Source organism: Sander vitreus, chromosome 7 (genome assembly GCF_031162955.1).
Source record: "Sander vitreus isolate 19-12246 chromosome 7, sanVit1, whole genome shotgun sequence".
Taxonomy (NCBI): Eukaryota; Metazoa; Chordata; class Actinopteri; order Perciformes; family Percidae; genus Sander; species Sander vitreus.
Window position 1 is genome coordinate 10,294,662 of NC_135861.1, and position 15,158 is coordinate 10,309,819.

General features: G+C 39.5%; 1 protein-coding gene across 1 annotated transcript in view; it reads right to left on the bottom strand.

The window, feature by feature from the left end:
• Positions 1-14,146: 14,146 nt before the first annotated feature.
• bsna (bassoon presynaptic cytomatrix protein a) overlaps positions 14,147-15,158 on the bottom strand; it is a 154,764-nt gene continuing 153,752 nt past the window's right edge. The window contains exon 15 of the mRNA XM_078253852.1: positions 14,147-14,187. Coding sequence (XP_078109978.1) covers positions 14,147-14,187 — 41 coding nt within the window. The remainder of the gene's footprint in view (positions 14,188-15,158) is intronic.

Consider the following 15,158-nt stretch of genomic DNA (forward strand, 5'->3'; position numbering starts at 1 on the left):
AAACCGCAGATTCCACAATGCACTGCAGGAGTAACAGCAGGGAGAACACTGACCTGAGAAGTTTCCATGACAACTGACAGTATGAGAGAGAGGTTTTCGGGGGTTGGGTTACAGGTCTGGACGCCACCATGATAGAAAATTAAAAATTAAAAAAAGGCAAGTGACTTTGTGACACAACCAAGTGTGTTACTTTTGGTTCCTCAGTCACGAGTGTGAATTTTTTTCTCCCTTTCTTTTTGACACCATTTTTGAGTGTGCTGTGCACATTTGACGGAGTGAAGACACATGCGGATACACACTAGTGTGTAAGGAGCTTGGCGGCGCTCCCAATAAACATCCATCTTGGAGGGTCAGAAGAATCCCATTGAAACCCGAACCCCCGCAGGTGACAATGTCAAGTCCAGTTCGGCCGTGATGTGTGACTGGTCTGCTTTTCAGTGCCTCTCTGCTGCCCTGCAGTGCTTTCAGATCAGACTCCAGCTGGCTAATACAAGCAGTGTATTACTCCGATCCACCGAGTGGCTGATTGAAGACACAATGTCTCACTGTTGGTTGGAGGAGAAGATCTGGGTGGTACCAAACTCTTGCTTATAGTTGAGCTCCTGCTCTCTGATGTATTAGTACAGCAGTAGTACGTTTGGTGGTATGTTTAAGTCAGACTTGAGCAGTACGTCAGTGGTAAGTAAGACAGACGGAGGCAACATGTTTCTATTCCACCAACTTTTTAAATGACACAAGATTGTGCTCTTTACTTTCTTACCTCTAAAAGTATTAATAAATAAGAGTCAAACAATTGATGGAGGGCATGATGAAGGTAACAAAACATTACAAAACATAAATAAAAGAAAATGAATATCACAAACAATTATCAAAAACAAAGTTAATTTAAAAAATATAAATTAATCTCACTGTGGCCAGTGTTCCAGCTGATATTACTACATAAAAAAGGGTGTGATTTAAATATGTGTTTACAGGGTGTAATAAAAAAGATACCAGTTTTACTTTAAAATAAACTATTTAAGAATGATTAAGGCAAAATTGGTAACCTGCAACATAAAAACCAGGCAATAAACAAAACTAAATTATAAAAAAATGAAGAGAACACAAGAAATGATAACCACCAACAACAACATGAGACATATCCGAGAGCCAAATGTTGCGGAGCAGTTGGAGAAACCCCATCACCACAAGCACTGCAGGTAAATGTTGTCTTAATGGCTTTGCAATGGCTGAAAAACAACCCGACCACATACGGCTTCACTCCAAATACCAATCAAAAATTATTTTTTTTACTTAAAAAAAACAAAAAGGCTCCTCCTATTCCCGTGGCCCGATTCCTGTGAGTTGCTCCGGAAATCTCTCTTCTTTGTTATTGTTTACGTCATCTAGCTAAGATGCGTTTCCCAGTGTCTTTATGGCCTCTTTTAAGTAATGATGAACAGTGTAAGGTCTTGGATATAAAGTTCCATGCATTCCAAATTCCTACTTTTTTTTTTAATCCACTACACTTCTTTAAAGACATGGCAAGTTGAGGATCGTTGGGCAGGGATTAGAAATAAAGAAGAATCAGCATTCAAGAAACGCAGAGAGGTGAGGAAGAGGGGGAGCAAAAGGTTTCAATAGTTCCAATCTGGAATGTAGATAGAAACAAAACGTGGAAAGAAACTCTAGCCGACACACTGGTTCTCTGTGTGTCAGCTATGTCGTTAGCATTGTCTTATTCATTCAACGTGACATTTCCATTAATTTTCTTCCCGATAGGTGATTAACAAGAGGTCTTTAGTACCAGAAAAACCTGCAGTACCTCAGCAAGTTTTATAAGTTTATTTTACCCACTCTTGTTTTACTTAGAGAAGAGATAGAAAAGAGGAGAGAGGCTGGTTTGTTGCTGTTATTCCTAGTTTGAGCACAGGACTGTGAAACCAAGGATCCTAGCATGCCACCATGCCTGTGGTAAAGCTACCATGTCCTGTAAGCAGGAAGAAGCAGCTCTCATATAAATGGTGAAGTCATCAGCATATAGAAGTAGAATTGCACCTCCCTTTTATTTCCTTCCATTGAAGCTGCAGTGTAAAATCCACATGGAGGGCTGAGGTGGTACATGGCTTCCATTGGTTCTACTCGTCCTCAACGGCTGTGTAGATCTCCAGTGATGTAAGTAGGCTCCCTCTACTGGCATGGAGGAAAACCAGCAAAAACAAAACAAAACTTCTTGAATTTTGCTGTCGTGTTTGGCTGCCAGTTGCTCTTTTGTAATGAAGGAGCGGAGATGTGTCTAACTGCTACAGGTTGGTTCTAGGACTCTGTGGTAGTTTGGTGGAGACCAATTCTTTGGCTAGGGACACTGGATAGAGGGTAGTCCTTCTAAACATGGGTGTTGGCTTGGCATGATCTGTAAAAAAACAAAAAAAGGTAATTTAGTCAAAACTATTTAACACAACCGTTTTGATACGGCCTCTGTATGTCCGATATGCTTAAAAAAGATAGGTGTATATTACAGTGACAACAGTTCATCAAAATGACCACCTGTAACTGTTGTTCACCTTGTTTACAATATAAATATATATATATAATAATACAATAATAAGACTTGAATATTTCTCATATATGAACACCATAGTAAACACTGTTTAGTACACAGCAGCTGCTGTGCTTCGAAATATTTTTAGAATAATTTATAGAATAAAAAATTGTAGTACAGGAGCTCAATAAATGAACAATGTCTGGGTGCACAAACCATTAAAGTTTATAATGCATTGGGCTGACACTAGTCTCACATTGTCAGACCTTCCTCCACAGTGCGAAGAAGGGTCTGGCTAGTCCACACAACATTCTGGGATAGGAGAAAACGTGCTTTGGTTTATTGGCATTCTTTTAAACTAATCACAATCATCTTGGGCAGCGCTAAGTGCCGGACGGATAACGGTGCCTCTGCAAAAGAGCCCCATGAAGGAACTTGTTTTGGTGGAACATGCGTACATTTAAAAGTTGTTTTAGTCGTGCAAGAGGAAACAGATTGGACAGATAGTCTAGCTAGCTGTCTGGATTTACCCTGCAGAGACCCCGCGGAAGGTGACGGACATCCGGCCAGAAATGAGGGACATCTGGTAGAACCTCCGGCACTGAAACAATTCCATAAATGAAACGTTGTCGATATAGACTAGTGTTTTAAAGCTGCTTGTAAGTTATATGTAGTCAAATAATATAGTTTGGGGTCGTTTTTTGAATGGCAAAAACACACAGGGAGCCTCTCTACTCAAATGAAGGTGAATGCTGTATAGAGTTGTAAAACTGTAAAAAAATAAAATTGGCCACTAGATGGTGGATAAGCCTAGGAAATGCACTGCTCATCTACAGTATACTGTACTGACATATTTAAATCAAGTTTTGGCAAAACAAAACCATGCCTTCTCTTGAGTTTTCCCTTAAAGTCCATTTTATTTTCCAATTTATCATGTAGACCTGACAAAGATCTTAGTTGAATCAACATTTTTCTGTTCAATTAAATCAGCAATGTCACTGATTTGTGTTTAGGAAGCCCAAATCACGCTGGTATCTGTATGTCATGCATCTTTGTACTATATGTGAACATCCAGTCAGTGTATTTCATTTATCCATTACAGGAAGGTTCAATCCTCAGATCTCCCTTCATCTCACTACAAGGAGCAGTTATGATAGTGGAAGCAGAAGTAAGAGTAAAAATTTTTTTTTTAGTCAAGAAAACAGTGTGGCAACAAAAAGGTTAAAAAAATGGACTCAAAATGAGTGTGTTGTTTTAGTAAGTATTTTCAGCATGAACCAGCTGTACTAGGCAGCAGCGTATATACTAGTGTGCAGTAAGGGTAAGCAGTCTCATCAACATAAAGTCATGATAAAAATAATTTTCTTTGTACTTTCCTGCCTGAAATGACACAAGAGTGAAGTCACATAATCTGGCACTTCAAATTTGCTGCACAGCCCTGAGGTAGAGGCCTTTCATTGTGCAAACTAGTAGAGGCTTTAGTGTTTTTGTCTTTGTATTGGTCAAATAGAATTCATTCTGCAAACTCTTTATTTTTCATTCTTGTGTTTGGTCATACACCTACACCTTGCATCAGGCTAACAGGGCAAACAAAGTGAGAGAGAGCACCTCAGTGTATATATAGACACTGCAGTAATTATGCCCAATGCAAAACACCTGTGTACCCCAGACACTAGCATCACCTGAGTCCTGTAAATTACATTTAAATGCAAATATGCTGCATGCTGATTTAGGTTCAGCATCCATTGCCAATGCAGGAAGTAGTGAGAATGACCTTAAGGAGTTTTCATTGCCTAAACCTGTAAAACTGGCTGGTACACACATTTATTTAGTAATTTCTGGGTGATTTGTGTGTAACTATTTCTAAATAATCATAAAATACACACTATTTATTCATTCTTTGCCACATTATGTATCAGACCTTTAACGCTTTGGGAGTCTATTCATATTTACAGGTTGTCTTCGCCCCCTCCATGAACTCCTGTTTCCTAGTAGATCCAGTATGTTTCCCAAATGAATATACACTGTATGCATCTTTTTTTAGAATCACTGCCTTCTGGTTTTCTCTCCCGCTGTGACTGACCCAGATTAACTGTTCCAAACATGCTGTATGTTATATGTGCCCAGAACTAGACTTAATCTGTCCAAGTGAACACAAAGGGCTGGTATGCAACAAGCAGCTAGCTGCCTCACAGAGAGATGGAGGGAGGGGGGAAAACATTATGTGGCCAAAAGGACACACAGTATGGACACATACGTACGTTTGTGTACTGGGATTTTATTTTATTTTTTTAAGCTACAGCATATAATGGGTGGGAGATTGAAAGTAGAAATGGCAGAGATGGAGAACAAAAAAGGGGGAGATCCTTACAGTGTAGAAGTAACAAGACAAGACGTGCAGAGAGAGAAAGCGAATGAGAAAGTTAAATCCTACAGAGAGAGGAGAGAAAGTGAGAAAGTGAGAGCAAAAGAAGAAGAGAAAAAAAAAAGCAGTGATGTTTGACAGCAGCGGTAGAGTGTGGGAGGAGAGAGAGTCACATGAGGCACTTAGTCAGCGCAGGGCGGCACAGCACACAGAAACACACAGAGTCCAGGCTCAGTACATTATCGTTTATGGCACATATGAAACACTGTGCATGCTCTGAAATACAGCAGCAACATCAATGCCTGCTGAGCTCCCCATTGTGCATCAAAAGCTTCAAAACCCACTGCACCAAGGCTAAGACTTCCAATGAAAAAAAAAACAATAGATTTTCCTATTGCTGATTCTATTTTTACTGCCCCAACTCAAAAAAACACATCTAACACCCTGTGTCAGAGCCACATGCCATGAAATGACCTGACATTCCCTCAAACCTGCCTCCTAAACATTACAATCATAGATGACTAATTTGCAATATGTTTTGTATTAGCTAATGCCTGTTCATGTTGAACGTGTCTGCAAAACATTCACTGTCAACTTATTTTATTTACTGCCCTACAAAATCTGCTCTTGGCAAATAATGCATGATTACCACTTGATGATTAGTAAGCTGACTAATGTTGTAGCAACCGTGACTTAAATAGTTGACTGTAATCACACAAGGACATCACAAAATTTTTCAGAGATATACAAAAGATAAATATGCGATACATTAAACCTCTACTTCTGAACATTTATGCAACAAATACTGTATTTGTAACACACATTAAGGTGTTGAAGCTAATTCACGTGAATAGCAGATTATAGCCAATACTCAAGCACGGTTTGACAAAGTTGGCATAATCACTTAGGAGGAGTTTTTTTCTTTATATTTTCAGTGTTGTTGTTTATAGGATTTTGTCTCACAGGTTTATATTTAGGTTGTGAGGTCTTTAGGTGTTCGTCACAATAATTCTGACTTCTGTGATGTTATCAACGTGAAGATAAATAAACCCTTAAATATACCTTGAAGACACTGATGCTAGTTTAGTTTCATTTCCGAGCAGTGTTTTGCATTACTTTGATACTTTGGTTCATTAAAAGACCTACATGCCTGATTCTAATCCTCTTTGTTTGATGTTACATTGTCAATTTACATAGGTTAAAGTCAGACGGCGGTTCATAAATCCCTGGCATGCACTTGGAAAAAAGAATGACTTTTGTGGATTTATTTCTGGCCGAGCTGACTGCAGGATTTTAAACTCACACAACCCAGATGCCAGTGATTTTCAGGAGCAGGCTACAATACAACAGCTGCAAAAACACAGAAACAGCGACAAAACTGGATTCAGTCTGATCTGGAGGAACAAGCAGCACAGGCAGCTTGTCTCCACATGACAAAAATTGAGATATGGACATGGATTATTACAGATGTACAAATGCCCTGAAGACAAAGTGATACATAAATTAAAATGGTGCTTTGTGCTCAGAGTACAAGATCTGTTTCATAAGGGTGAGATTAATATTGCTGTTTTTTTTAAAGGTGCCCTGTGGAGTTTTCTCGTAAACAAACAAGTTATATTTACTCATTGACATGCATTGTGTGTATCTAACACATGTGTTGAATCCATTTCCTCATTAAACATTTGCAAAGCTAAGATTTAAAGTATAATAAATCCAACATTGTTTACATCTTATGTGTACTAGCTTGAAGTCCTCTTCTTCTCTGCTTTTGTTGGCGCATTGCAGCATATATTAGCATGCTACCAACATCTGTTGATCAGTGGGATAGTGTGACACCATTGGCAGCACTGTGTACTGCATCTGGAGGTCAAAAACTCAACAGCAAACCTTTAATTTCTCTAAATAACTTCCTGTGTTGGTGTTTGTTCAAATATTGTATGTCAACCAATCATGTGGTAGACATCTGGATCCAAACTACAGAAAAGTGTGTAACTATAACAACTCATATAGGTTTTTAGAGCTAAATTCTTCAGTTAAAATCAATCATTTTCCGCACCCTATAAGATCATTTGATCTGGATGACGCAACACCTACATACACATAGATTGTGGGTTTCAGTGGAGCGTTAGTGCCCAATGATGCTCTTAATCATCAGCCTTGAAAATTAATAATTTGTCAGTGCTAGCTAATTTTCCAGTTTTGCAGCCGATCACTTCACACAGCATTACAAAGTATCAAAGTGTAATTCTTTTAAAGCGCCTATGTTCTTTGAACATTTCTGACTTTTAGATGCCTCCTAGTGGTAGTATTAAGAAGTGGCATACAGCAATACATAGGAAATAAAGTAATTATTATCCTAACAATTAAACACACTACAAAGTAAATGTTTAGAATTTTACACAAAAAATGTACAGTGTGGTTTCAAAAAGACCTCAAGAAATTAGGCAAAGTTAAAAGTAACTTACTGTCTGGCCTGCCAGAGAGAGCAGCATGTTCTCTCTGCCAGTGTGTGCTCAGGCCTGAGCCATGAAGTGTCCAGAGGATTCCAGTCCTTGTTGGCTGCAAGAGGAAGCATCAGCATTTCAGACAAGTTTTTTTTCTTAATCAAAACATCCACCTTCTAAAACATAGTTGGACAATATTGGACCAGACATAAACTCCACTGTTTCCCAATGTGCCCACAGGATATGTTGTTAATCCCAGAGTACTGCATACAGTTACATTAATATAATTACCATTATTTTTGGTAGACTATTTGCAAATTATCCAACATGCGATAAAGATAAATGTCAAAACCATAGACTGTAAAAATATTGGATGGAGCTTCAGGGTCTGAAAAGTAAAGCCAATGTGGAAAAGCCTTAAACCTGCATTCAATCTCATTTCCAATAGGGGGCGACTCCACTGGTTGCAAAAAGAAGTTTCTATAGAAGTCTATGGGAAAATGCCCCTACTTCTCACTAGATTTATTACCTCAGTAAATATTTTCATAATGGATTTATGGTCTCAATCACTATTTTTAAGTCTTCTTTATTACAGCATGATGTTATTTTTTTTAAAATTATGTTCCAGTTGTTTTTTAAATTGACAATAAAGCAGGGCATGCATTAGGGCGTGGCAACACGCTAACCTGTCAATCATGATAGATTCTTAGCAATGCTAACTATAGTCCTGTGTACATTAAATAGCTGTGAACTTGTTTTTGGGGTGCTGTCCATGTTTTCGTCTTAAACTTTGACCCTCTCACTGTGTGTTTTCACTTCATCAAAGTTAATTGGAACATTTTGGTCACCTGGTTTAGCAATCGGTAAGCACCTTGCCAACCAAGCTAGCTAGCTAGCACTATCGTTAGCTGGTAACTTAAGGGAAAAGTTAGCAGATTTTCTGTGTACTGCCGTACATTCAGATGAATGGCGCCAGTCCCCGGAGGTCCACGTTAACCCACCAGTAAGACGCTGCCGGATGACTCGCTTCAGCCGGTTGAAAAATTAGCATATTTCCCTCTTTAGCATTTAGGTCACCAGAACGCACCATTAGTTTTGGTCTCTTCAAGGTTATGCTGTGTTCATTTCAGCATTGTGGTAATTATCAGATTCTAATTTGTCAATAGCATTCATGTCAAGATCTAAGTCGTAATTATAACATGGAAATTGAAACATTTATTTTTCTGAAAGCTCATCTCTGAAAGATACATCTCACTTGAAGGGCAATTATACAGTAGTGCCAGAAAAGTAAACAAACATGGATGCCTTATGTCAGCTTAAGCCTGTTGTTCAAGTTAATTAAACCCAAATTTAATAGATATAGTGATACATTTTCAACCTGCAATAATTCCCATATGACATAAACATGCTATCGAACCAGATTCTGGTCAAAGGCTCAAAAGTTTCTGCAAACAAACATGGATTTCAACAACTGCAGCAGCTGATTTTGATAATCTGCTCCCCTGGTTGATGGTGAGGTAATTAGTGAAAATAGGTGGTGAATGAAAAGCTGCAGACTGTTGGCTGACCACTAGCCTGGTTGACACCAGACCCTTCTCAGTTGTAACTGAGAGTGGGTCTGGGGAACGTTCATTCACAGCTCATTTCCAAAGGGGCGTCACCAACGGACGCCGCTCAAATGCCTCTGGGCGCAATTGGATAGTCCTTCAACCAATCAGACCAACCAGACGTAGCAGGGATAGCGGCATCAATGGGATGCTGCGCTTTGGTGTCCGTCATGTTGAATGTAAACAAAAAGCTGCTTGCCGTCGTTGCGCTATCGTCATCGTGTAAAGCCCGCCTCAACGGTTGTGATTGGTGACTCGATTTGGAAAAATTGGAAATGGGCTTGAATGGGCTCTTGGCCAGACTGACTTGCAGAGCAAATCTCAAATTTGCTGGAAGTTTGTCAGGGTTTTCCCAGGCTAGCTGGCCACAGTTCCTGGCCTGAAACGGTGGTAGAAGATACAATTACCTACTAAGACTTACAGTGTTTGCAGGTTAAATGCAGGGGTGGAAGTAACAAAATAAAACTAAAAAAAACTGTCACAAAGTCGTTTTTGTGTGAACTTACTTTTTAAAAATCTGTAATTTTACTTTTACTTAAGTATTTTTTTATCATAAGTATCGTACTTTCCTAAATTTTAAGTCGCATCTGTTACAGAGTAAAAACAAAAGTCACATGAGATAAAGGTCCATTTCAGAAAGCAGGTTTAGTGAAAACTCTTGAGTTTGTTAACCCTGAGATGAGGGAAACTCTGGGTTTTCTGTTTCAGAAAGGGAGGTTATTTAAACCTGAGAAATAGGGGTAACTCCAGACCGTTTCAGAAAGAGAGGTAACTTAACCTCAGAGTCAGTTACTATGGTAACTGAGCCTGTGAACCTAACCTGGTAGGGAGCAGGTTTTCTCTTTTTCTCTCAGTCTCCTCCCTATGACACAGCGCTCTTTCATTTCCTCATTTATTCATTCAGTCTGTATCAGGCGCATTTTAGCACAATTTATCTGCATGAATAAATAAACAGGGTTGTTTTTTTAACTGTGTTAGGCAGACTATAAAATGTTTTTTTTTTCTCAAAACATGGCATTTCCTTTTGTTGACGATCCCGTTGATGAAGAAGCTGGATTACTTTGCAGGGAGTTAAACGTATGTCGGGAGATGATATTGAGGCCCTGACTATAGATGCATTTTCATTTCCAGATACTAGCCTACCTGTTTGAGTGGTATTTCTTTCTTCCCAGTCTATTAGTTATGTATCCTACATAACCTTATCCGTCCTCATATCATTAATGTCATCGTGAATATGCTCTACATCCCAACAGATTATTGTGTTGCATTACGTTTTTTTTGCAAACAGCAGTTTTCTTTACAACATTGGTGATGCAGAGCATATTAGTAAGGCCACTGTATAGCAAAGCGCCGTCAGAAACTCTGAAACGTTTTTTTAAACGTTTTTGTAGTGTTCCCTGGACACAAACCAGTAAGAGCCATTAAAAGGAGTTCCACAGTATTGCAGGTCAATTATGTAAACCCTTTGAAATAAAAGATGAAGAATTATAATTCTGTTAATGATGGTGCTGCAGCCTCAGAATGAAGATTGTAGGTTCAATACCATTTCACCAGTAATATTATTTTACTCTAGCAGCAATTTTCTCCCACGCAAATTCTCTCTCTTTTGCAGCAGCCACTGTGTTTCTTTTTTAACGAAATACATGTTCAAACTCGCTGTATGTGCGCATGAGTATTTCCGCCGACCAGTTTGTTTGTGGTTGTTACCATGGTGAATCGTAGTATCATGGCTCCATTCATGCTGCCTTTTTATAGTAGTGGTGCACGCGCTTAACTCCGAGTGAACCTACTCTGAGTTGATTGAACCAACTCAAATTAGCTGTTCTGGAACCGAAAACTCAGAGTTTCCCATCTCAGGGTAAATCAACTCAGAGATCAGGGTTAGACTCAGAGTTTGTTGAACCTCCTTCCTGAAACGCACCCCAGCAGCTGCAGCAGAGAACAAGCTGCAGGTGTGTCTGCGGCTGAACTCTCTCCACTCAGCTGACACAGATACATGTTGTAAACATTTACGTTCATTGTCCAAGGGTCAGCCGCCAGCGAGTGGGAACGGTGCAGAACGACAGTTGCACCCGGGTGGAGCCTAGTATTTAGGGAGCAATACAAATGCATAACAATGCAATCAAATTAAGGATCACAGCCTTTTGGGATAATGGTAAGCATTGTTGCAACTCTGCGTAGTTAACATGAGGGGTCATGTTGCTGATAATAGGCTTGTTCAAGATGAACTGCGCCACGCCTGTAAAGTGAACGAGAGCAGGCGGGAGCAGCCGGGGGCGGTGACAAAAATCCGCTGTCAAGTCGGACAGTTTCCAGCCGATTCCAGCAGCCTTCAGGCTGAACAGGAAGTGACAGAAACACTATGGTCCGATTCCGATTTAATAAAATGTTATCAGACCCATATATCAGCTCCTACACAGTCTCCAGTTGTTTTAATTATGACAGAGTAGCTGTTAAAATGCTCTACATGCGATCTGTTGCTGATTTTAATTAACAACACACTGTAGATGATCCGTAATCATAACAGATTGAGTTTCTCTGACTTCTAAACGTCACTATCAGCCACAGAACATGTGTTCTGTACAGAATAAGCCTTTAAATCAAACAAATAGCAGTTAAAATCCCTCCAAATCAAAATCAATAAAAAGTTTACATAAAACGTTATCATGTTGAGTCAATTGTGAACCAATCAGCTGTTCGATCAGCTGAGAGGCCGTGTTTCCCAGCATGCTCCGATTCCGCTTGGGTCTTGCAGTCGGTGGAGAGCAACTGCGGCGCCTGGCTCTAAAAACTGCGGCCGCCTTGGTCTCGTGAGGTTATCGTTGCCCACGTGTGCATAACGTCAGAGCAAGTCGGGATCAAGTCGGACACAAATCTAACCGGCATGCATTGGGCGGCGATCGCCGGTGATCAATTCTGTGCAGATCTGGCTCATCTTGAACGAGCCTATTGTTCCACTAGCGTGTACGTGTAGCCGCACCCCTCCCACCTGTCCCATCCTCCCTGCTCCTTTAAAAAATGTAACGCAATAACGTTTACTAAGAGTACATTTTATTGACCTACTTTTTACGTTTTAGGTAATTTTCTACACAAGTAATTTTACTTCAGTAAAATTGCATTTACTTGAGCAATAGTAGTATAAAGTACAATGTTCTAGTAATCTTTCCAGCTCTGGTTAAATAACAATATAAGTACTCACCAGTATGCTCAGCTCTCCTCTCTGTTCCCCTCTCTCTCTCTCTCTCTCTCTCTCTCTCTCTCTCTCTCTCTCTCTCTCTCTCCTTCCTCCCTTCCTCCCTTTCTTAGTAAAACAAAAGCAGGGGGAATTTCACAGGTTTTTCTGGTACGGGGCCTCGTGACTTTGTCATTCGACATTTACTTAGTCCTGCAAAAACATAGAGACATTCAGTCAGTTTATTTAATATTATTTTTAATTTCATGTTAAAAAAACGTACTTAAAGCAGCGTTGTTGCTGGACCTCAAAAACACAGCAGGTAGGTTATTTTCATACTCAGGGTAGGATTCCCCATTTAAAGAAGTCTCCCGTTATTTGAGAATGGTCTTTAAAAATGTGTTAATAAGCAAAATGCTGGAAATTGTTCACATCCCTTAATGTGGTCCATGTAAATAACATGATACAACATGGGCATTTTCAATGCACAGGCCCAATAATAAAATATATTTGACATGTGCAGGGTGCTTGTCTGTCGCTGTCTTATTTTGAAAAACATCAAAACTTGAGACTTAGTTTTAGTTTCTTGATTCCAGTCAGAAGTCCAATCTCAAGTAAATCAAATTTCAAAGCAGTCAAGTCCACAGCTCTGGTAGTGGTAGTGTGTACAGTATATGTACCCTTGACTTAATGCCGCTACGTCACATCTATGTACATTTAGCTGTGATAACCTGCTGTGTAAACACTCATTCTGCTTGATGTAGACAGTGCGTCATAGCAGGAATAAGTTGCCATTGTCAATGTAAAATTTTCACCCTGCACATTCAGAGCAGAGCAGCTAGAGGACCACAAACAAGAAACCCAGACAGAGAAGAAAACACACAAACACTCAGACATCAGACATAGACACACTGCTTTTAGGAACACACTGCCTGTTCTGAGTAAACCACTTTAAGCCACCCACTCTCTGCTGCCTACAAGAGTCAAAACGCAACAAGCTGTAGCTATCTGTCAACATCCCAGTAGACTTTGAACCAGCTGCATCTCAGAGATTTATTTTAATACCTAATGTTGCGATGTACTTGTTCACTGAAGAAAAACATTTTTTTTCAGCTCCTTGTACATGAATTATTGACCAAAAATACTGCAGCTGTCTGATTATTACCCTGTATCTTTTGATTCTTCTCATATGCACAGTCATGCTGTTGGCTAGATTTTATAAACTGAATTATGACTTCTATGTTAAGGGAGTTCTACATAAAAGATCTACGAGGAGTTTATAAATAATGAACCCAATCTTCAACTCAGGGAAAAACAAGACAAATTAAATAGAGTTAAATGGCAAACTGATGCTTTTAAACTGCTTGAGGTAAGCTGATTTAAATGAAAGAACCTCAGCTACAAGCTTTCCCATAAAATAAAAGCCCAAGTAGATAATAAATTACCTTATAGTTTCCTAGTGTGTTTTCAGTGCTGCTTCTTTTATGAAGGAGTTGTCTTGTTTTGTCTTACTGGGATACAAATTCCTTATGTTTTCTTGCCTCGCAGTTGTCCTTGGATTAGGGTGGCACCTAAATCATGGTTGCAGCTGCTGCTGTGGTCCTGCTCAGCGCCCTGCTATGCCCTACTACTCCCTGCTATGCCCTGATCTGCTACAACTACTATATCTAGTCATAGTTCCATTATCTCTATTGTTATAATTGCCACTGTTCACCATACCCCCAACCGGCACCGGCAGATGCCCACCCACCAAGAGCCTGGGTCTGTCCAAGGTTTCTGCCTAAAAGGACGTTTTTTCTCACCACTCGAGGTTTCTGCCTAGAAGGAAGTTTTTTTCTCCCCACTGTTGCACTACATGCTGGCACTTGGGAGAATTATTAGAATTGTTGGGTCTTTGTAAATTATAGAGTGTGGTCTAGACCTGCTCTATCTGTAAAGTGTCTTGAGATAACTCTTGTTATGATTTGATACTATAAATAAAGTTTAATTGAATAGGAGAAAGGAACTAAGGTAAATACGTACCTTAATCTTAGCACCTCAGAATAAAGAGGTGAACTTCTTGCCAAAACCGGTGATAGCTGGAGAAAAGACAAAATAGGTTAAATATATGTTAACTCAGGTGTAAGAACAAAGTGACTTAGTAGTAAAACTCACATCTCATGAAGGTAAAATTATGTTTGCATTCTTAATGACCAAGTTAATGATGGGCATTTTTTTTGTTTGGTTGATGTGCAACTTGATAGCTTTGCAATGTCATGGTCATTACCGTACATGGATGTGGCAGTCGTTTTGTGTTTCTTTGTAGTTGTTTAGTGTCTTTTTGTAGTCACCTTTTGTCTCTCTGTAGTCTTTTTGTGTCTCTGGCACAATTTTTGGTCTCTCTGTAGGCATTTGTGTATCTTTGTAGTCATTTTGTGTCTCTTTCTAGTCACGTTTTATCTCTTTGTAGTCGATTTGTGTCTCTCTGTTATCACTTTTTGTCTCTCTGTAGTCGTTTTGTCTCTCTGTCATCACTTGTTGTCTCTCTGTAGTCATCTGTGTCTCTTTGTCGTCAGTTTTTGTCTGTTTGTAGTTGCATTTTGTCTCTCTGTAGGTGTTTATCTCTTTCTAGTCGCTTTTTGTCTCTCTGTAGTCATTTTGGGTCTCTTTCTAGTCGCTTTTTGTCTCTGTACTTTTTTGTGTCTCTCTGTAGTTGCTTTTTGTCTCGGTGTAGTCATTTGTGTCCCACTGTAGTCACTTTTTGTCTCTGCAGTCATTTTGTGTCTCTTCGTAGTCACTTCTTGTCTTTCTGTAGTCATTTGTGTTTTTTTGTAGTCACTTTTCGTCTTTCTGTGGTCGTTTTGTCGGTCTTTGTAATTACGTTTGGTCTCTCTGTAGTCATTTTGTGTCTCCTTGTAGTTTTGCTTGTCTCTGCTGTCATTTTGTGTCTCTTTGTAGTCATATGGGATCTCTGTAGTCATTTGCATCTCAGTGTTTGATTGACTATCCAAAAAATAACGTTAATAGTCACCAGGTGCCCGTTGAACCATTGGGCCCCTGTGCCCACTAG